Source organism: Haliotis asinina, chromosome 9 (assembly GCF_037392515.1).
Source record: "Haliotis asinina isolate JCU_RB_2024 chromosome 9, JCU_Hal_asi_v2, whole genome shotgun sequence".
NCBI classification, from domain to species: domain Eukaryota; kingdom Metazoa; phylum Mollusca; class Gastropoda; order Lepetellida; family Haliotidae; genus Haliotis; species Haliotis asinina.
In genome coordinates, this window is record NC_090288.1 from 16,078,684 (window position 1) to 16,102,925 (window position 24,242).

At 42.0% G+C, this 24,242-nt stretch overlaps 1 protein-coding gene across 1 annotated transcript; it reads left to right on the plus strand.

The window, feature by feature from the left end:
* Positions 1-295: 295 nt before the first annotated feature.
* On the plus strand, positions 296-23,990 carry LOC137296361 (fibropellin-1-like). The gene is made up of 21 exons (XM_067828143.1): positions 296-350; positions 792-796; positions 1,315-1,501; positions 4,477-4,730; positions 5,507-5,588; positions 6,251-6,430; positions 7,645-7,898; positions 8,581-8,662; positions 9,085-9,221; positions 9,605-10,025; positions 10,510-10,695; positions 14,210-14,463; positions 14,611-14,695; positions 15,250-15,429; positions 15,891-16,144; positions 16,635-16,716; positions 17,916-18,093; positions 18,477-18,690; positions 22,111-22,378; positions 23,103-23,216; positions 23,764-23,990. The coding sequence occupies exons 1-21, from the start codon at positions 296-298 to the stop codon at positions 23,925-23,927; spliced, it is 3,636 nt and encodes a 1,211-aa protein (XP_067684244.1). The 3' UTR covers positions 23,928-23,990.
* Positions 23,991-24,242: the final 252 nt, after the last annotated feature.

The window sequence follows — 24,242 nt, forward strand, 5'->3', positions numbered from 1 at the left end:
ACCCTTTATCATCTCACATTGGCTTCATGGAGGACCCCTCTATGTATCATTGATACACATCTTTGTATCAGTGAGATAATTCCTCATATTTTAACTTATAATGCAAAGCCAAATCAACACAATGTCATGGCTAATGTGTTCGCATGTTACACTCAAAAGCCGGGTTCGATTACCCATATAGATTCAGTGTGTGAAAATTTCGGATGGCCCCCATCATGATATTGCTGTAATATTGCTAAAAGCGCCGGCGTAAAACCATACTCACTCATGCCATCTCACCTCTCACCCCACAGAAATGTGGACCATCCCGGTCGTGGCCCTAGTTGTCATCTTCGCTCATCCGGGGCAAGGTAAGCTAAAAATTAAAATATACAGCAGTCTCTGTGTGAGGCTGTCCCAGGTGAGATACAACCCTGACATGCAAAGCACATATCGGAATATATGGTAATGTTGAAAAAGAGCGTGAAAACGGGTCTTTAAATACATTTAACTGAATATTAAAAGTTGGAGGACATAAAACATTTTTTTTTGTTTTGTCCAGTATTATGTATTATCTATAAGACGGTTTTCCTCTTATTCGTCACTTACTGAAGATAGAAGACAATACAACTGAATCTGTGGATCTACATAATTCGGACGGTCGATAAACAGATCAGAACAGAGTAGAAAGGAGAGTTTTCTCTTGGGCTAGTTGTCTGCGTGTTTTCTTACTGTCGACCGACTGTAAAGGGTTCTAATATACTGAACAACTAAAGAAACGCTAGTTTCGAAAAGATGAAATCCTACAAAAGTAAGTGTTCATGTTTATGTCTTCTTTTCAAAAACTGGAGAAAAAAAACTGAGTTGCGTTTCTTTAGCTGTTCAGTATACAACGCCATAAATCCACGAGGCTTGAAGCATTTGTTTGCCAACATCTTTGTGCCAAACATCTACAATGCATTTTAATAACAGAAGTTATCAATTCAACATGCTCCCACAAAATAGCCTTTGGAATAATACAGAACCAAAGTTTACTCAAACTGAGAAAATAACCTACTGTACAAGTTCAGCCTGAATGGCTACTCGATTGTATTACCATAGTTATTGTGTCATGATATGCCCTTGCAGTTTAACTATCGCAGTTTGAGAAAATCGGGTAGTCTCGTGCCATGGTGTCATTAATATTGCAATATGGATAACCTGGGTGACCAACACTTTTTAAAAGTATATTTAGTCCAACGTATCACGAGGACCACCACGGGCTTCCAAAGTCTTATACGTTTAACTGCAGTGTAAGTAAAATTTATATCTGTGATGTTGTGTCTAGCTGGACAGTCCAGCCTGGACTGCACGTTTGAGAACGAGACCCTGTGTGGGTACACGGTGGAGATAGACCACACCCCTGGACTGTTTGACGTCATGCAGTGGAGGTGGGGAGAAGCTGTGGAGAAACAGAAGTACTACGACATTAAACTGCTGGCATTTGGACCTGATGGAGACCACACCACCGGAGCTGCTGATGGTGAGGGGTGGGGGTGTGAATGAGTGATTGGGTGAGTGATTGGGTGAGTTGGTTCGCGGGTGATTGATTGATTGATCGATTGGACGGTTGAGTGGCTGATTGATTGATTGAGTGGCTGACTGGATGAGCGTGCGAGTGAGTGAGTACGTTAATGAATTCTAGAGTGTATACGGGACTGAATAGGTGAATGAGTGGGTGGGTGCATGAGTGAGTGCAGAAGCCGTGTGTATGTGAGCGAGTGAGCTTGGTCACAGCTGATGTTTGTCCACACATGTGCGTGTGAGTACGTCTTTACGCCGCATCTGCACTATCCCAGCATATATATTTGTTTACATAGTTCTAAATACATATTTGTTTAATTAGATGCAATGAATTACAGTTGAATCTTTTCACACAGTTTACTACCTAAGCATCCTAAAGGTTAGTGAGAAGAGATAGTGTTTAAATGCAATTGAAACATTGAAAGAAATACCTCCTAGCGTGGACTGGGTGTGAAACTGGGCAAACGTACGCCTAACACATTTGAACCACAAAAAGGTTCTAATACTCAACATTTGAAAATACATACATTGGTTCACTGGCGCAGTAACCTATGGTACTTCAGTGCTTTAAAACTACGCCACGATTACCGAAAGAAATACCTCCTACCGTGGACTGGGTGTGAAACTGGGCAAACGTACGCCTAACACATTTGAACCACAAAAAGGTTCTAATACTCAACATTTGAAAATACACACATTGGTTCACTGGCGCACTAACCTATGGTACTTCAGTGCTTTAAAACTACGCCACGATTACCGAGTACGTGAACAAAGACTAGATATAAATGTTCAAAGAAAAGTTCTGCCTTGTAAGCATATTGGTAGAATGACAGGTGAATGACCTACGACACACACATGTATTTAAGCTGACAAACGACGTGATCAGTTTGCCTCTACAAGACGAGGACTATGTCGTGCAGGGAATGAGTGTTGTGCGTGTGTCGACATGAGAAGAAGCATTTGCTAGATAAGACAGATATTTCTGATTACTGATAGTGGGTATGATAGTCAAGACATACGTACAATGCTTGCCTTTTCCGGTTTCTTGGCGAACTAGCTCCAGCAATTTTAACAGCAATTGTATATTATATTATAGTTATCAAGCTGTTAAAAAAAGCGAAACTGTGTTGAATTTGAGGTTATTTGTTGGAGGAAGAGTTGTAGGGTAGCCTAGTGGTTAATGCGATTGCTCCTCATGATGAAGATCCGGGTTCGATTTCCCACATGGGAACAATGTGTGAAGCCAATTTTTGGTGTCCACCACCTTGCTATTGCTGTTGCTAAAAGCGAAACCAAACTCACTCACTCACTATTTGTCGAAGAAGTTATGTACAATTTTCTAACGTCCAACCTTTCGCAATAACCCGTTTTCAGACATATTCGGGTCGATTGGGGGTAAAAACAGTCGCTCGTCAAGCCGAAGAATCGGGGCGTTTCCCAACTTGGGTACAATGTCTGAAGCCCATCTCTAGTATCCCCTGCCATGATCTTACTGGAATATTGTTAAAACCGGAGTAAAACCCCACTAAGTCAGTACGTCTTGACCATCACCATAGCATTTTATAAGTCATGAGTGCAGGTTAAGTGTTTGATGGGCGCGTCTAATTCTTACGGGGGTGTTAGATTATTGGATTATGCACTTGTTTATATTTTTAATTGGTGGTTCACAGGTCACTGTGCTTAGTGTGTATATTCCTCTCATTATGAAAAACAATATGTTTAATGAGTCGAAATTAAAACACATCTCCTGATGTTAGAATGCATAACTCATACTGTTCCCACACTGTTTACACGACATGAAATGAAATCGTCCATGCAATAACTGTCGTCTGCTCGCCTCTGTTTTGACGATGGTCTTTCAAACATCGTAAAAATAGTCTGCTCCTGAAAATACAAACATGTTGTTCAATCCCGTACAAATGTATGGTAACTGAGCGCATTCTACGTACAAGTAAATACATACATGATACATGAGGTATTTTACTGAGGTATGTATTTTACTGAGACGTGTGATAGATACTTGAAAGTTTTGAAAAGTAACACGAGGGACAAAATTTCAATTTCACTGAAATAATGTGCTATCGGTTGACTCAAAAGTAAACTAGATTTGTGCAGCAAAATAACTTCAACATTTTGATATTTTATGATCGATTTGAGGGTTGGGATGGTAATGGTTAAAGCGTCTGAAGACCCGGGTACAACCCCCAACCTGGGTCCATTGTGTGAAGCCTATTTCTGGAGTCCCCGACGTGCTGTTTCTGGAATATTGCTATAAGTGGCATAAAATCATAGTCACTCACGCTAAAGTTTGTGATTAGCTGTGATGGTTATGGTAAGCGAGGCGTAAACATAGCACACAAATGTTGAAGGAAAGTTGAGATAGATATTACTTGAACGATATAATACAAACTGAATGTTTTAGTCTAATGAATATTTTTTTTCACAGAATGATGATCGTAAAAATGTGAATGTATACCGTGTTATGCCACATAAAAAAACCTGGCATTTTAATCTATTACAAACAACCATTCACACATGCATTATAAGAAATGTCTTGTTTTGCAACATTATTAGCCAGAAAGATAAACCTGATATATATGCAAAACTATTTCAAATTTAACCATCCCCTTGTCAGTTTGTTAGCAGAGAGGGGAATTTCTTTATTATTTTGAAAAATAAATTGGGTCAAAATGAGACAGATCGTGTCGCCTGTGGAAGAATTGTGCTTTCCGTCAGTAGAATTACTAGATGTCATTACCTGTTAGAAATCAGTCTTATTTTTCAAGCGAAGGTTTGACGAGGTAGGGACTGCAGAGAGAAAATAAAAATAAAAATTGCCAGTCTGTTTCATTACCCAAGAAGGAACATGCACATAACATGTAATACTAAGTATGTATTTATATGTTTTGATTATTATTATCTGTTACAATCCAGGTCACTTCATGTACGCCGTGCGCCCCATAAACCCCCACACCAACACCACCCTACTGTCTCCTCAATCCTCGGGGCGGCTGTGTTATGTCCAGATGTTCTATCATATGGGGTCGCAGAGTCTCAATACAATGACAATGTACGTGGTCAAGTACGGCGAGAGGATCAAGCTGTGGTCAGTAGATGGCTCCCAGGGTCGGTCGTGGAACAGGGTGCTTGTAGACATTGAGAAGTACACAGAATTTGGCGATTACCAGGTAACTGCTTCCACCCGTGAAGATCCGGGTAGAATTGGTCTGACGCATCCATTGCTTGTCATAAGGGTCGACTGACGAGATCATGTGGTCAAGCTCGCTGACTCGGTTTACACATGTCATCGTATTTTTTTACCAATTGCGTATATTGATGCTCTTGCAGAGTTTGGTCCAGACGTTTTACAAACTGTCGCCATGCAGCTAAAACAAACAAACACACAAACAAACAAACAAACAAACAACAAAAAGTGACAGCTTGATAAAAGGTTAGTTCTGATCTCCGAATGATCTTGAATCTGGGACTTTGTTAAGATCGCGTCGCCAGGTTAGCGTGACGCTTTTTGAACATTAATGGGTGCTGGGATATCGCTTATCCTATATAGCTGTATGTAGAAGAATTTGCTTAACTTATTTTTCATCCTTGGAGCTGCATAACTGAAAATAATGTGAATCCTCTTTTAGCACCTCATCTGTGTTTGATATATCAATAGCGAAGGCGTTAGACGTATGAAGTATCACAGTGAAATATTGCGTGATGAAAAATCAGAAAACAATTACTGGATCGAAAGATCGCAAAACAATATTGCCCGAAGAAAGGCTACTCTATCCGTGACAACAAAATATTTTCGACTCATTTCAGTGTTTATCACGATACATGTTTTCCTCTCAACAATCAGGTATCACATTCGTGAGCCATCTGAAACACGGTTTACAAATACCTGTAATTATGTTTTCGCGTGACAGAGTCCTCTGTTTCCTTGTCGGTGTTTGTGTTTCAGATTGCCATTGAAGTGACTGAGCCAGACGACGCCTACTGGACAGTGGGATACGCCCTGGACGACATCAAGGGGATTGAGTGTAGTTAGTATCTGGTTCCATTGTGTTATATTTACTCATATTATCAGACTGCTATAGATTATCGACTGGCCTAAAAGGAAAACCGACCACAAAGAAATAATGAAACAACAACATGGAAAACATTATCAATTAACGAGTCGAAATCCCCACCAACAGAGCCTCTACCCCCAATTAAAAACAAGAGAAAAACCCAACCAACCAAACAAACAACAAAACAACCATAACCAAACAAAATAAAACAAAACAAAAAAGCCCACACAAACCCCAAACAAGCAAAACGCCCAAACAAAACAAACCCCAATAGCAAAAATTAAATGAAAAGATAATCAATTAAAACAACAAAACCACCACCAAAAACTAAAAAACATTAAAAGAAACCAAAATAAAGAACAACACTCAACCTTGCCCCAAAATACTGATGAGTAATTGAAACATAAGAGGGAATAGGATTTAGAACTATCAGCCTGTCACTCAACTTCAAATTAAATGGTATATCAAATCTTGATATAGGTCTTGTGATAAATCTGCTGCTGATGGTGATAGTGGTCTGTTGCCCTATTTGTTATACAAGTAAAATTATAAGCCAAATATCCATCACTAGTTGCAGTTGTTGGTCTTCCAAGACTAGCACCAGCTGGACTTATAATACAAGAATTATGTTGCAGATATGCCTGTCGACTGTAACTTCGAGAAGGATCTATGTAACTGGGAGGTTCAGTCCAACACCTCCTTGTTTGATCCCATGAAGTGGTCACGTGGTAAGACTAGGACCAAGACCTGGTTTGGCATGGTGGACACGATGAGAGACGGACCAAAGAATGACCACACGACTGGCACCAAGAATGGTAGGCGTAGTCAAGCCCTTCATTTTATTGCTGGGATGCCACGTTGCAGATCTCTTTAGCGATTCTCTTTTATCTCTAACCGCAAGGACTTTTACTTATACAGTGCCGATCCAAAGTTGTTTCAACTCCAAAGCTGCTGTAAATACACAGTGTAAAGTAGAAAGTGGTCAAATGCTAACACATTTTTTATCTGAGATTACGCTTTCTGAGAAAAGTACAGATTATAGTAAGTTTGTTCCGGATTCGAACACAGACACCTAATCACCAGCACACAAAGTCAGCGATCTAACCCATTCAGCCACCGCGCCTTCCTAAAAATGAAATTTGGTTAAGGAAATCACATACTTTCTGTTCAGCTTTGACAAATGCAAATGGTCACGGCTCCCCTGGCTATGAGCGCACAATGCCAGTTAGAAAGTGTTCAGATGTACGTATGTTATACCTGTCATTTCAGTTTCTTAGTTTATTCAAAGCTGGTTGTTCTACATTATAACAGTTTTCTGATCACTCACTGAAGCAAATGGTCGATTGCCGAAATACATTGGTTTCATAAGTTCATATAATAATTGTCAAATATATATTTTCATGTAAACATCCGGTACCACAACATGATATATGCATGAACTGGAACTGTGTGTATGCAGTATTCACCGACCGAGAGTATACAAAATATGCTCCATGTATGCATTAATGATTGTAATTGAGAAAATACATAGTTTCTGTGGCAACGCTGTTCAGTCTCTGGATTTTTTTGGTATTATTCGGTATCCAAATGACTTTTTCAAAGTCCTGTGTTTTGGTGTGACATTATCTGTTACGGCCTTTCTTGTTCATTGAGGTTTTCAGAAGAAACAAATAATCTGTCTGGTTTTTTTTAATTTTCACAAAAAGTATCGATGTGCATGCATGATAGTATTTCAAAACACACCGTCAGTTGTTCTATTTTGACAACGGACGTAGAACCGGACTTTGAAAATCTTGGCTTTCCGTTGGGATTACGGGGGAAATGAGACAGTCAGTATAATGCATGCGACTTAACCCTGAATTAAGATCGAACAGTCAGTACAGCATGGGAAGTTATCATATTATCAACCATTGGTTTATCTGTTTCAGACTTGAATATTTTCTTTCGACATAATATGTCTTGAATGTAGCTCACTGTGATGAATGCCGTCACTCTTTCACTCCCTCTCTCACATATCCGTAAATTGCAGGATATTTTGCATATGCCCTGAAGACACTGGCTTCTAACACTGCCACTGGACTTGTCAGCCCCAAGCAGCTCGAACAAATGTGTCACGTGACGTTCTGGTATTACATGAACATCTCCTCGCTACGTTCTCTGGAGTTCCACGTCCGGAAAGACGGCATCGACACCATGGTGTGGAACGTTAGCGGTGACCGTGGCAACCAGTGGAACTATGTGGATCTAGACGTTGAGAAGGCAACAGAGACGGGGAGTTACGAGGTAAACAGTCACTTAATTAGTAAGGTTTTACGTTGCTTTTAGCTACATACCTGCATTATCGCGGCATGGCATATAAAAATGGACTTCATCCATTGTATCCCTGCGGGGAATCGAACCTGGGCTCTCATGACGAGTGAACGCTTTAACCACTGGACTACCCCACCGCCCCTCTGTGAGAACTATGCGTACAGACGACAGTCACCCAGTCTGATCATGCAAATTATGATACGAATGGCATAATGGGGCATAAAAATTGTAAGCACTGCGATACTTTTCCATGTGTATATATTCTTCTTACTGTCCAACATTAAGATGGCATGACTAGAAATATATGAATAACAATATATTGGAATCTTGAAAGTTATACCTACACTTGAGAAAATCTGAGAACATAGCATTAGTATAAACACTTCGTAACCGTCACCCTAATCAACAATCATCATTGGTGATTTAAACATATTTCTTTTTTAATTCTATGTAAGTCTACTGATCGATATGAACTGTACGAATTTATATTTCAGCTAACGTGAATTAAATTGGAATCCAACAACCTTATAGCATGTAAAGGCCATACATTAGCGTGCAGCTTGATCTATCCTGTTTGTAATGATGTCATATGGGCCGATTGCCTTGAATAGATAGGCCTACCTAATGGTTAATTGCTTGTTCTGTTATTTCCTAGCTTGTGTACTGGGCCAAAGAGCCCCAGGATCGTTACTGGACGGTTGGATACGCCATCGATGACGTCAAGGGATACAGATGCGGTGAGTTCGTTAAGAAACAACTTTAACTATTTTTCCTTCTCAGAAATAGTTCCCAGATTAAATTAATTCTTTTCTTCGAGTAAGGTGACTGTTCAGTCGAGTTCATTCAGACATTGAAAAATTTAGGGTAAAGCAAGATCCGTATCCACAAAGCGTTTGTAACGTTACGACGTGTCGTAACTATAGTTTAGCATGGACTTACGGATATTTACTACGAGCACTTTATGGACCCTGAGTGCCTATCCACAAAGCATTCGTAAAGTAACGACCTGTCGTAAGTCTACAGTTTACCATAGACATACGAATTTCGATACCGCCACGAACGCTTTGTGGATCGGGACACAGGTCCGTAAATGACAAAATCAAAAATTATTATATGATGTGTATTTTAACTCATATATCCGGATATTTTTACACAACAGCATGTGAAAATAACCCTTGTAAGAACGGAGGGAGTTGTATCAATGAGTTCAACAACTACACCTGCGTCTGTCCAACATACTATGACGGTCATAGCTGTGAAATAAACACCAACCCATGCAGAGATTATCCGTGTCAGGTGAGTTGTCGTTCTTTGTCGTTGAGACCGCCATAAAGTATTGGAGTTTCTATCTGCACACTAAAACCGATCTTCACGATGACTTGATTTGTACCTTTTGGACCCGTGAAGATCCGGGTTAGCGTTGATCTTCAGTAACCCATGCTTGTCGTAAGAGGCGACTAAGCCTATCGGGCGGTCAGACTTGCTGACTTGGTTGACATGTGTCATCATTTGCCAGTTGCTTTGATCGATGGTTATGCTGTTAATCACTGGATTGTCTGATACAGGCTCAGATGTTTACAGTCAGCCGATTGGTATTTAAGTCTGTTTAGTATGTATGCATACGCATTGTCTAGTACAGTGTTTCAAAGTCGATATATAATTTGTGTATTTGTTTTTAGAATTTCGCCACGTGTAACCCGGACGGTGACAATTACACGTGCAACTGCTACCCCGGCTACACCGGACACGACTGCGAACTGGACATCGACGAGTGCGCCAGCTCGCCGTGTGCACACGGCACGTGCCTCAACTTGTACGACTCCTTCTACTGCTGGTGCGAAGCCGGCTACGAGGGAGAACAGTGTAACGTAGATATAGACGAGTGCGAGTCCACTCCGTGCCAGAACGGCGCTAACTGCACCGAGGGCGTCAACTCATACACCTGCGACTGTCCACCAGGGTTTACTGGCAAGCAGTGCGAGATTAACATCGATGAATGCGCATCAAACCCCTGTCAACATGGCGGGTCGTGCTATGACGAAATCAACAAATACATCTGTATATGTCCACCAGATTTTGCCGGGGTATTGTGTGAAGTCAGTAAGTTGTTTCAGTGGGTATCTAACTCTCCTACAGTCAAAGACAAAAAGGCAACACCCCCCCCCCCTCCAAAAAAAAAAAACAAACCAAAAAACCCGAAAAAACAACAAACAAAAAACAAACCCAAAAACAAAAACAAAAACAAAAACAAAAAAACCCCAAACAAACAAAACAACAACAAACAAAACAACAACAACAACAGCAACAACAACAAACAACAACAGGCAAAATTTAAGCAAACGCTTTTGCGAGTAAATATTTAGGGCTTATTTCCAACCTTAAGACCGACTTTTGGTTAGGTTTCCTACGTAAATCTGACAAGCAATATCTTGATCGTAGGATTTCGTCTAAGTATACACACTAGACTGCTGTCAAAACGGCATAATGCCTTAAGGAGGCTAATATTGAATCGAAAGCCTAAAGACCAAGTCAGAAATTCAGCATCGTCATTGCTTTTTAAAGAAGATATCTATATTTTTAACAGGAAAATTGATCGATTGTGACTTCGAAACTGATTTCTGTGGCTACCAAGTATCCACCACTGACCCCAGCAACGACACCGACGCATTTGAGTGGGTGCGTGGTACGCTCTCGGAGCCTGGCTTTTTCGGCACTAGCCGCGTCCTCTTCATGGGCCCTTCCGTTGACCACACTACTGGGGAGACTGACGGTATGTATTTATACAGTTTAGACACCAAGATTCTGTAAACAGAGCGTCTCCCAGAGAATGGTCGGTGGTTCGATTCCCTTGTCGCGTCGAACTATAAGTCGTAAATATGCTGCATGTTGTTACACCCCCAACCCCCACCACTTAAGCTTGGCGTTATCGGAATAAGGCCCCTCCGTGGGTCTTGTATATACTTGTGTGCATGGGACGTGGAGTGTGGTGGTTCATCCTCTTGCAATACCAAAAGACAAAGGCCTGCACAACTTTCACAGCAAAAATCATGTGTAAACCCGGCATTTTAACATAACAATGGCAACTACGCCCCCGAACTATGCTATGCGTTGTTGCCCTGCCTGGCGCCCGGAGTTATTGGAAGAAGGGCTTCCATGGGCGTTGTGCATATATTGTCTGCTTGAGGCGCAAAGTCACCCCTTCCTGTCATACCAAAAGACATTAAAATATGCAACCTACATTATCTTTTTTTCTTATATGTATGTCCCCTTCTTTACACTTGCCCTGAAGAATTGTGTTTAGAAGGGGAGGAATAAAAAAACAAACAAAAAAACTGTAAAAAACAAAACTAGTACGCTAGTACTGTAATAGGTATGAACGCGACATTGAACCCCCTATAACCTCCCCTCAACGAACCTCGTATACATTTTTAAGACTGGCAAGAACATGTTAATCTCATGTAGTCTTTGACAGGCTTTGAGACATAGTTTACAGTCCAATAATTGTCGGTGAAAGCCAGACGAAGTTGAAATAAATATTATATTATAGCTATTCCCGTAACGTAACTGTGCTGATCATCTTCCACGTACGTCTCCTCTGTTGCACTGGTGATACATTTATGGGAGATTATATCTTTTCTATATACGTAGATGTAGAGGAATTGTGTGGGACGAAACTGGAAGTGGAAATAGCCTCAGGAATGCCAAGAATGTTTCTGTGTAAACATCAGTTGTTTACCCGATGTCTGTATTACTTCAAAATTCACCATTACCAAATATTGTTTGTACTGGTTAAGTCATACATTGTTTTCGAGACTCCATTCGCATTGCAAGACAGAAGACAGGAATGGTACTTCCCCGAGTTGTGTTTCATCTTGGCATGTCTATCTAACAATGGTAGACAATGAATCTCACTTACATTCGGTTCCAGTGGGTGTAAACATCCCTTGGCAAACTCTTTTATTTGTTTAGTGAAGTACATTCAATTTCCGTTATTGAGTAGATCTTAATAGAAATCTTCCAGAACGAAACTAAAGACATCAGTACACATGCATGTGGCACTCCTTGGCAGACAAATGATCCTCCCGAGGGATGCCCTGTGTAGGCGATAGTATCAGGCCTGAACTACATGCCTAACCTCAAAGTTTATTGGTCTGCCTCGCCATGTACAACAGAATTGATGAGGACAAGCTTCACGTCTGTCGTCCCCCACGTGACATCAACACGCTGAGAAAGGAACAATCCGTGGTGTGCACATTAACCGAAATTCGATTTAATATTGGACCTCGCCCATATCCTTTTGTACCAAATGATTTGTCTAGTTTATTGCTGGGTCCGGAAATTGCCCTCAAATATGTTCAGCCTTCCTTGCTGTGTTAAATGCAACCAGACGACGGCATGTTTGTTGTTGAATTAGCGTTCCTTGTTTTGCGATTGCTCTCCTGAGAGCACTCTTTTTGTTGAGTCGGGAGGACCGTTATCGAGGTCAAGGTCGGCTTCAAGGTTACGAAGGAATGGGTTGAGTATGGTTAAACGCGGTCAGTAGTAAAGTTCCATCAGTCACAGAAAGTGAAAAGGTCTTTTTCTCCTATGCCTTTTTCAGAACTTGCGGTGTTGATGTTAAGAACAATCGCTTTTGGTATAGGACTAGCCATCGTGTGGTCATACTCTCTGACCGGTTCGGTGGTCAGTGGATTGTTTGGTGCAGACTCGATAAGTTATTGCAGTAATAGTTCGGTGTGCGCAGTTATGCAACTGGCAAATACAACTATTCGTTAAAATAAAGTGCCTTTAAAAGTGCCAATGGCATTTCACGTCACTTGAAGTAAGCCGTGAAGATCCGGGATAGAATTGGTCTTCAGTAACCCATGCTTGTTGTAAGAGGTGACTAACGGGATCAGGTGGACAGGCTCGCTGGCTCAGGTAATCTTATCTCAACTGCTTAGATCGATGCTCATGCTGTTGATCACTCGATGATCTGGTCCTGACATGATTATGTACAGTTGCATATTGCTATGTGGTGCGTTAAACAGCAAACCAAAACCCACATACGTGTACTGGTCGTTGGTTAAGGCTAAGATGTCAGTAAGGTATGCCAATAAGAAGTTCTCTATGACTTACATTACGTGGAGTTTACAGAGTCAAACCTGACTTACAAACCAACATGGTTTACACCCCACTCACGATAACTGCCCAGTGTGTGCCAAAATACCTCCCCTGCTAAAGATCCTGGCCATAGCTAAAACCCACCCATTCGAACATCCAGTTTCACCTCAGACGCCAAATTGTGTATTGATTCTCAGTTTATACCCTCTAATTTAACGGGTCCATGTACCGACATGAGTATTTTATGACATTACGTCTTGTCACGTGAAGATTCCATTTATTCCGTCAAGTGTGTAATTGTTTCGTTAACCCTGATGCATATTTTATAGCAAACACACACATGAAGGTGGTATGATCCCCTGAAGATAATGTGCAGCGAGACAGGTCACTCTAGTTTTCGATAGGTGTGGTGAAACATCCATCTTTGATGGTGAGCATCTTCATCAGCTGTAATCGTCATCGGCGTAATGGGGCTATGTATTATTCTATTGATGGTCGGGGCTCTCGTTTACTGATTTATCGGATTTGTCTATGCATCGGATATAGATACCGATCACGCGCGGGTTTGAGCTGATCGGTTTGGTCTGCTTTGCGTATAAGACTGGCAGATTTGTTTACACAAGGCTGTGGTAAAGAAAAAAATAATGTTCACAGTCGCATTAGCATACACCAGCATGGTGTCTGATTTAGGGAAACATGGGAATGGAATGAATGTTTCCGAACTTGAATGGGGCTTGATTTAGCAGCGGACTTTACATGACCCCACATTGGGTAGGTATGTTCGTTCTTTACCGCTGCAATATTCTCAGCAATGTTCCCGATATACGAAGTCGGGTCTGTACATAATCGAGCCTGGACCAGTCAATCCAGTGACTGACAACATGAGCAAACTGGGATACGATGGTAGGCATGAGCTACGTCAGCGAGCCTGGCTATCCAGATAGCCTCGGTTTTGCTTGTGTGTTTGTTTGACGCTGCACTCAGCAGTTTCTCAGCTGTATGGCGGCGATTTGAATAATCGAACCTGGATCAACAACCCAGTGATTGACATCATTTTGGGATGCGATGACATTCATCAGTGTTAGTCTACTATTAAGAAAAGCAGGCATTACTGAAATCCTCCCTCTCTCACTTATTTTGTATGATACATGAACTCAAACAGACAATCGATTCTACTGCAGGAAACGCGACGTACGCCAAGGGTGGCAATACTCAAAACGCAACAACGACTTTGTTGTCGCCCCTGATGGAGGGGCGTCTGTGTTACCTGGAGTTCTTCTACCACATGGGCACCGGCGCCCTCAACACCCTCGACGTCTATATGATCAAGAACGGCAAGAAAAACCTCATCTTCTCTTCAGATGGATACCAAGGCTTCGAGTGGCAGAGAGCAATGCTGGACATTGAAGAATACACTGAGACCGGGCGCTACCAGGTGGAGATACCAATAAAGCATGCACACAATAGTTGTAGTTTCAGATTTGGTTTTCCTTAAACAATTTTGGCGTTTAAACTGGTATATGTCTATGAAAGGACATCATATAAACGTTGTGTTAAGATGTCGCCTGCTTTGTTCTTGCAGTTGGCTTTCGAAGTTAACGAACCAGATGACAATGGCGCCCTTAAGGTCGGCTACGCCATCGATGACATCAAGGGGTTTAACTGCGGTAAGAACTGTAAACGACGACGCGCGCAAAGCAAGAACTGAAGCAAAGCCAATGTTTAACGCGGGATGGGGTTTGCTATCTAAATACTTTGTCCCTACACCAGAAACCCCGTTAAATGGACTTTACTGGTTTTGTTCTTACCTCAGCTTTGTTGACGCGTGTTTTGAACACTGCCTTGCTTGCGAGAATGTGATAAGTTTGGCACTAGGTTTTTTTTTCTGAACCTACCATTTTCATGTTAAGTTATTGAAAAGGTCATGATTAAGAAATATTTTCCATAAATCGACACAATAATGATTTTCATTTAACTGTTCGTGAAAAAATCCCTTTACAATTCAGAAACAAATCTTACTTTAAGAACATCCACCAAAATCTGTGCATTTATAATCTGTTTGCTGTCGATCTGAGGGGACCTCTGTGAGGTCTTACTAGTACTTTTCTTTCATTGGCTAAAGTATACTGTAAAAATATTATGAATTGTACGTAGGACAAAAGGCCAGAAACGTTTAATCCTTCTGTCACTAAAAGTTGAAGTGAAGTTCATACATGTACAGATCTGTCTATGGACTGTGACTTCGAAAACGACACCTGTAACTACATCATCGAACGAGAAGACAACTTCTTCGACCGTATGGAGTGGAGACGGGGACAGCCTGTTCTGGAGACCATCTTCAGTGACATCAAACTGCTGAGGAACGGCCCCAGCGGCGACCACACCACCGGGAAGAAGGACGGTAGGCGTTTACCTCTGTATATACCTGAACTGCAGTTTGAGCTGTATCTCACACTGTACTGAGTCAGAATACAATCCTTGTGTGCGACTTCGGACATCGCAGTGTTATCCCTCATCAAAACTCCTTACCCAATACGACACATATCTGCATTTTCCAGTTTCAGATAGGGTAGGCGCACCAAGTTTATATGGCTTTCCTATCCTTACAGGTACCCATTTACAGATGGGTGGACTGGTACACATAGCCACAGTACTTTGTCCAGGTTTACAACACGTTGCTGTAAATGAAACTAGATATTATAATTATATGTAGGCCGCGAAACTCATGTACATCGGTACAAACACACACCTCCTAATACACCGTCTCTGTCGCTTCGCGAGCGCTATGAAGCCCACCAACTGCGGTACAAACACAACCCTCGTAGAACAACCTCCTTGATTCACCGTCCATGTATATTGCAGGTCATTTCATGTACGCTGTCAAGCCCATCAACCCCGGTACAAACACAACCCTCGTGGCTCCACGGCAGCGCGATCAGCTCTGCTTTGTCCAGTTCTACTACCATATGGGATCTACCTTCCTCAACAACCTGGAGGTATTCGTCAGAGCAGAGAATGAGACCTACAGGGTCTTTAACACATCCGGTTACAGTAGTGATGGTTGGGACAAGGCTCTCATCAACATCGAGGAAGAAACACGAGTAGGCAAATATGAGGTAAGTGAGGTTGCTACTTTGGCGGCCATATTGGATTGGAAAATCACAGTTTTTAATATGTTCCTCAATAGTTTTCATTTAATTTTGAATTTTACTAGTAATTTGACGTAAAATTCAATTATAAATGTACTGCATGATTGCGTTTAGATTATTAGTTATATTGAACATGTTATTGTATTGCATTGTTGTATATGCACGAAGGAAAACTAGGTAAAAGTTTAACAGCTAAATTTAAAAGGACAGTCTTTACATATTACATACTTTGCATATGTCTGTTGTCTCAGTTGTCCCTGTTATAAAACAATCAGTGTACAGAAGTTTATAAAACCACGTCTAGTTGAAGAGTAGTTAATGAACCAGTCACCTAATGTCCCTATCAGACTATTCCTGTAGAATGTAATCATCAACCAGATGCTTTCGCATAAAGCAGGACCGTCCCTCAGCAAATGCGTAGTTTGTCGAATGATTAATTTGTTTCATGTATTTGCAGATTGCCATCTTCGTGGATGAACCAGATGATATGTTTTGGTCCGTGGGGTACGCCATCGACGACATCACATCATCCCCCTGCAGTATGTATATACTGGTGACTTCTTACCTCGGTATACGGAGTAGCTCAGTGGTTAAACCCTTCCTGCGTCACGCCATGATATTGTTGGAATATTGCTAAAAGCAGCCTAAAACTATACTCACTCGATCCGTGCGTATCCGGGGAAGAATAGGTCTTCAGCAACCCATACTTGCCATAAAAGGTCACTATGCTTGTCGTAAGAGGCGATTAACGAGATGGGGTGGTCAGGCTCGTTGACTTGGTTGACATATCTCATCGGTTCCCAACTGCGCAGATCGATGCTGTTGATTACTGGATTGTCTGATCCAGACTCGATTATTTACAGAATACCGTCATATAGCTGGAATATTGCGGCGTAAAACTAAACTCACTCATTAAATCGTTTTGGAGAGAGGAAGTTGTTTAATGCTGCTTTTAGCAGTATTCCAGTAGTGTCATATCGTGTCAGTTATCTCTGGTATATAAAGTTTGAATTAATGAAGGTCTTGGACGTTTACAAATTTAGCTAAACGGGCATAGATATTGTGCTGACATCGGTTTGAATCTAGGTTCGAAGCATTAATTCCAAGGTTTCTGGTAAACCCAAAGGACACAGCTCAGACATGCTGTGCCTCAGACGACTGAGCCGCCATCGCTGCTCAAGTTCACGAAAATAATAACCAAACACAAGTGTACAAGAAAGTATGTTTATGTGTGGGAGTGAATTTAGTTTTACGCCGAACTCAACACTATTCAAGCCATATGGGTGCGGTCTCCTCATTTCAATGTAGACCACCAGCAACCGATCCAAACGTTCGAAAAAAAATGTTGTTAATCCGTATCCCAATACAGAAGCATCACTGTCTCTGTAAGAGATTAGTCGATTGGAAATCTTTGATCGTTTAACCGAATTTCAGAATAACCCTGATCATGTGTCTTTGCTCGCTGGCACCATACCCGTGATCTGTGGTTTCATCAAAAGGAAACTTCTTGATTTTGATCATCTTCCAAATTCATTGACATATTAACAATGACGGGGTAGCCCAGTGGTTAAACCGAAGGCACGGGTTCGATTCCCAACACGGGTACAATGTGTGAAGCCAGGTTCTGGCGTCCCCTCCATGATATCTCTGATAAACCATACTCACTCACTCACTCACTCTAACAATGACTCCACCAAGGGCGTTCTATGGAAACGGTGATTGTGTTATTGTCTTGCAGTGTGCGCCAACAACCCATGCATGAACAACGCCAACTGCACTAACGAGTACAAGAGCTACACCTGCAGCTGCCCCTATCTCTACACGGGTGTGCACTGTGAGACAAGACTCACCCCCTGTGACTACTCGCCGTGTGCAAATGGCGGCACTTGTGATAATCAACCTGGAGATAATTACAGGTAAATCGTTATCTATCTATGATTCTAAACGTCATTTGTTCCTGACTTATGATAATCATGAAGATACAGGTAAATAATTTATCTACCTGTTGATAATCCACGTTTTGATGATGATGTGGCGTAGAACCATATTCACTCATCCATATCATACTGTGAGCATCTGACAACAGCCATAGTCAGCTGTTGAATAGTTTAACGTGAGCCACATTTTCATTTTCTAAGTCTCATTTTCATTATTAAGCAGGCTAGCTATTCTCGAACGTTCGTAGTCCTACGAACTTCTTAGGCCTATTCGTAACACATCGGATACGATCAAAGTTACGAATTCTTAGGGAATTCGAATGTTTCGAGAATAAGAGCCCAGATCTGTTGAATATTCTTAGGTGTAACTGCACTGACGGGTGGACTGGAAATGATTGCGGTGTGGAGATTAACGAGTGCGAGAGCAACCCTTGCATGAACGGCGCCAACTGCACCGACTTGCTCAACGGATACGAATGTGTCTGTGACCCAGGATGGTACGGCACACATTGTGAACTCAACATCAACGAATGCATCTCTCAGCCCTGCCAGAATGGAGCAACGTGTATTGATGAAGTAAGTATTTCAATGTATCATACAGTGAAGGTGAGGAGTTAGAATTGGCCTTCAGTAACCCATGCCTGTCGTAAGAGGCGACTAACGGGATCGAGTGGTCAGGCTCGTTGACTTGGTTAACACTCAGTCATATCCCAGCTGTGAAGGTCGTTGCTCATGCTGAAAAAAATCTTAAGGGTAGCCCGTAGGTGGCTCCCAGGGACCACGCGGAGGCCGTAAGTGATATAGTGCGGCAAACGCACGATGTTTTAAACTAACGGATCGTAGGATCGAGGGATATACGCACAGTCATTTCGCGGCAACCACAAGATCTCTTGCGGCCACTGTAAGATCTCAGTACAATATCGCAGGATGCCCGAAGCCAATGTGCACACAAACGAAGTAACCGGCGGTCATCAACGATGCCTAAAAACATCGTACGGAATATCGTAGACTACGCCGTGGCAGATGTGATCCATGCCTTATACGAAGGAGGATTCAGTTGTGTCCTACAGATGTGGAATGGCCCTTGACTGAGGATAGTTTATTTCAAAGAAGACCACCATTAGTTGTCTCTTACGACAAGCATGGGTTGATGAAGGCCACAATTAGTTGCCTCTTAGGACAAGCAGGGGTTGATGAAGGCCACAATTAGTTGCCTCTTACGACAAGAATGGGTTGTTGAAAACCACCATCAGTTGCCTCTTACGACAAGCAGGGGTTGCTGAAGGCCACAATTAGTTGCCTCTTACGACAAGCATGGATTGTTGAAGTCCACCATTAGTTACCTCTTACGACAAGCATGGATTGTTGAAGTCCACCATTAGTTACCTCTTACGACAAGGATGGGTTGTTGAAGACCACCATTAGTTGCCTCTTATGACAAGCATGGATTGTTGAAGTCCACCATTAGTTACCTCTTACGACAAGGATGGGTTGTTGAAGACCACCATTAGTTGCCTCTTACGACAAGGATGGGTTGTTGAAGACCACCATTTGTTACCTCTTACGACAAGGATGGGTTGTTGAAGTCCACCATTAGTTACCTCTTACGACAAGGATGGGTTGTTGAAGACCACCATTAGTTGCCTCTTACGACAAGGATGGGTTGTTGAAGACCACCATTAGTTGCCTCTTACGACAAGGATGGGTTGTTGAAGTCCACCATTAGTTACCTCTTACGACAAGGATGGGTTGTTGAAGACCACCATTAGTTGCCTCTTACGACAAGGATGGGTTGTTGAAGTCCACCATTAGTTACCTCTTACGACAAGGATGGGTTGTTGAAGTCCACCATTAGTTACCTCTTACGACAGGGATGGGTTCTTGAAGTCCACCATTAGTTGCCTCTTGCGACAAGGATGGGTTGTTGAAGTCCACCATTAGTTGCCTCTTACGACAAGGATGGGTTGTTGAAGACCACCATTAGTTGCCTCTTACGACAAGGATGGGTTGTTGAAGACCACCATTAGTTGCCTCTTACGACAAGGATGGGTTGTTGAAGACCACCATTAGTTGCCTCTTACGACAAGCATGGATTGTTGAAGTCCACCATTAGTTACCTCTTATGACAAGCATGGATTGTTGAAGTCCACCATTAGTTGCCTCTTACGACAAGGATGGATTGTTGAAGACCACCATTAGTTGCCTCTTATGACAAGCATGGATTGTTGAAGTCCACCATTAGTTGCCTCTTACGACAAGCATGGATTGTTGAAGTCCACCATTAGTTACCTCTTACGACAAGGATGGGTTGTTGAAGACCACCATTAGTTGCCTCTTACGACAAGCATGGATTGTTGAAGTCCACCATTAGTTACCTCTTATGACAAGCATGGATTGTTGAAGTCCACCATTAGTTACCTCTTACGACAAGGATGGATTGTTGAAGACCACCATTAGTTGCCTCTTATGACAAGCATGGATTGTTGAAGTCCACCATTAGTTGCCTCTTACGACAAGCATGGATTGTTGAAGTCCACCATTAGTTACCTCTTACGACAAGGATGGGTTGTTGAAGACCACCATTAGTTGCCTCTTATGACAAGCATGGATTGTTGAAGACCACCATTAGTTGCCTCTTACGACAAGCATGAGCTATTGAAGACCAAATCTAACTGGAACCTTCACTGATTAAATAACCTGGTAGTCGATCCTCGTCCCCACAGCAGGAGTTGGATGCAAAACTCACACAGGAAATGAAGCCGAATTCGAGTTAGAAAGGTGGCATCTGATGGCAAGTATCTTCAGGTGTGTCGTCGATCGTGAAAATTATTATAGAAGTGGTGACCGGAATACTGACTGGACATGATGACATCAGTGGGCACTTTAAGCTGTTTGTCTTCGTGTCCATATGGAAATGGTCCTTCCCACGCTATTCACACTTCTTAAACTAGACATCATATGATATCCATAAATCTGCGGACTATATGGCACAAGGAGTGTCAACTTCCACGATGACTTTCTTCGTACTTATGGACCCGTGAAGATCCGGGTTAGAGTTGGTCCTTAGCAACACATGCCTGTCATAAAATGCGACTATCAGAAAGGGGTTGTCAGACTCGCTTAAATGATTGACGAACGAAGCAATTGCGTATATCGATGCTCATGTACTTGATTACTGGAATGTCTCGTCCAGACTCGACTGTTTACCGTCCAGCCATATAGCTAGAATATTGCTGAATAAACACCGTAGATCGATGCTGGTGCTGTTGATTACTGGAATGTCTCGTCCAGACTCGACTGTTTACCGTCCAGCCATATAGCTAGAATATTGCTGAATAAACACTGTAGATCGATGCTGGTGCTGTTGATTACTGGAATGTCTCGTCCAGACTCGATTGTTTACCGTCCAGCCATATAGCTAGAATATTGCTGAATAAACACTGTAGATCGATGCTGGTGCTGTTGATTACTGGAATGTCTCGTCCAGACTCGATTGTTTACCGTCCAGCCATATAGCTAGAATATTGCTGAATAAACACTGTAGATCGATGCTGGTGCTGTTGATTACTGGAATGTCTCGTCCAGACTCGGTTGTTTACCGTCCAGCCATATAGCTAGAATATTGCTGAATAAACACCGTAGATCGATGCTGGTGCTGTTGATTACTGGAATGTCTCGTCCAGACTCGACTGTTTACCGTCCAGCCATATAGCTAGAATATTGCTGAATAAACACCGTAGATCGATGCTGGTGCTGTTGATTACTGGAATGTCTCGTCCAGACTCGATTGTTTACCGTCCAGCCATATAGCTAGAATATTGCTGAATAAACACTGTAGATCGATGCTGGTGCTGTTGATTACTGGATTGTCTCGTCAAACGCGATGATGTACAGACATATGATGATGTGTCATATGGCTGGAATACTGCTGTATGTGCATTAAACAACAAACAAAACGAAATGTTCACTAACTATTCCTGCATTCGTCTCCCTCAGGTGAACTTCTACCAGTGTGAGTGCGCCCCTGGGTACTGGGGTGTGTACTGCCAGTTTGACATCAAGGAATGTGACTCCAATCCCTGCCTGAATGGAGGGACTTGCTTGGACGACATCAACTTCTACTCCTGTAAGTGTCCCCCCGGGTACACCGGCGACAACTGCGAGATCGACGTGGACGAGTGCGCCAGCTCCCCATGTCTCAACGGCGGCATGTGTTATGACCGTGTCAACAGATTTGACTGCTACTGCAAACCAGGCTACACAGGTAAAACATGCAGTCTAACAATGACAAAAACATGCAGTCTAACAATGACAAAAACATGCAGTCTAACAATGACCAAAACATGCAGTCTAACAATGACAAAAACATGCAGTCTAACAATGACAACAATATTCATGATATTGATAATAACAATGGACTGCGGGTAGATGGGGCGAGGGCCCTGAGCTGAAGATGTGCTTCAGCGGCCTGACTAAACCAGGATCACCCAAACCTTCTCTGCTACATTTCAATCTTAATCTGATAATTATATAATAACCTTTATGTGACAATCTTTGATGATGTGTTGCTAATGGACTGACATGTAGATTTCAAATCCTCTAGTCTTTCAAGTCTATTGATAGTCACCTGGTCGTTAATGTTTTTCTTTATTCATTATAATCGCTTCATAATTCCGATCATCTGATGATCAGATAGTTTGACTTTCTCCCTTGTGTGAGTATGATAAATTAAATACTGCTAAAATTCGTCAACACGAGTCTGTAGACAATTCGAAGAAAATTCGGAAGAGACCGACCACTTGATATCCCTGGTTGGGGGAAATGGCGTCATGTTTTTAAAAATCCCAACTGTCCGAAAAACAACATGCGTTCAATGTGTGAACATTTCTGGTGTTATATCATGACGTGATATTACTGGATCATAGCTAAACGTGGCTTGAAACCACTCGCTCTCTCATTCACTGTGTGATATCTTGTTATTATTACAGGACGTATGTGCGCTCGCAACGTGAATGAGTGTTGGTCGTCACCCTGCCTGAACGGAGCCACCTGTGTCGACCTGGTGAACGATTATCAGTGCTCGTGTGCCCCGGGCTATAATGGTAGGGTGTTCACTTGTCTGGTGAATGTGTGAGGAAACAAGAGGGCAGATAGTATGGAGTGTCTTACAGTTCAATATAGTCCAGAATCTCCTTCTAACAGTGACACTGCCTTTGCCTAGTCTGTCATACTAGGAAATAAAATAAGAAATACTGAAATAAATATTTACATAAACAAATGCAAGTGTATAATAATTGTCTTCAGTATTGGAAAATGGAACTGGTTCCTTTTCGTCATGTTTTATCCGATAATTCAAGAATATACTTTCATCTTCTGTGAAATATGTTCACTTCAGATACTAGATAATAGTTTAACTTCTCCATTAATATATTTACGTCTTTATTATCTTTAATCAGATATGTTTATCGCCCGCATTACGAACGAAGAATGAAACGAGGGTTTTGACCTATAGTGTTTACCTGCCACCTACAAACAAACCTCTGTAAAATTAAGAAATGACATCCGATGCAATTTCATTCTTTAAAACCGATTATGTTATTGGCTTTTCAGTTCTTATCGTGGTTTCGAAATATATGTGAACTGTTTCAGGAACTCACTGTGAGACGGACGTGGATGAGTGTGCGAGCGGCCCCTGCAGGAACGGCGGCACTTGCCATGACGCCGTCGGTACTTTCAAATGTGACTGTCCTATCACCTGGGCAGGTAAACAGTGCGAGAAAGCTCTTGGAGATTGCGGCACAGACCCTTGTTAAACATTATTCGGTCTTTCAGGGTCTATCTGTACATACTAAGTAATAAAATACATTTCGTAGGTAGTGTTAGTCAGTCTTGTCTCTACAGGTATGGTCAAGTGGCCAAGCAGTTAAAGTGTTCTCTGTATGAAGCCCAAGTTCGATTCCCACACAGGTACATCGTGTGAAATTTATTTCTGATGTCTGGTGTTGCTTGAACATTCTCACTAATAAAGAAAACACCAGACCATCGGACAGGCTACTCTTAAAATTCATCCCCCGAGATGAAAACAGACTGTGCCGGGCAGTCATCCAGTCTGGAATTTTAAACGCCTC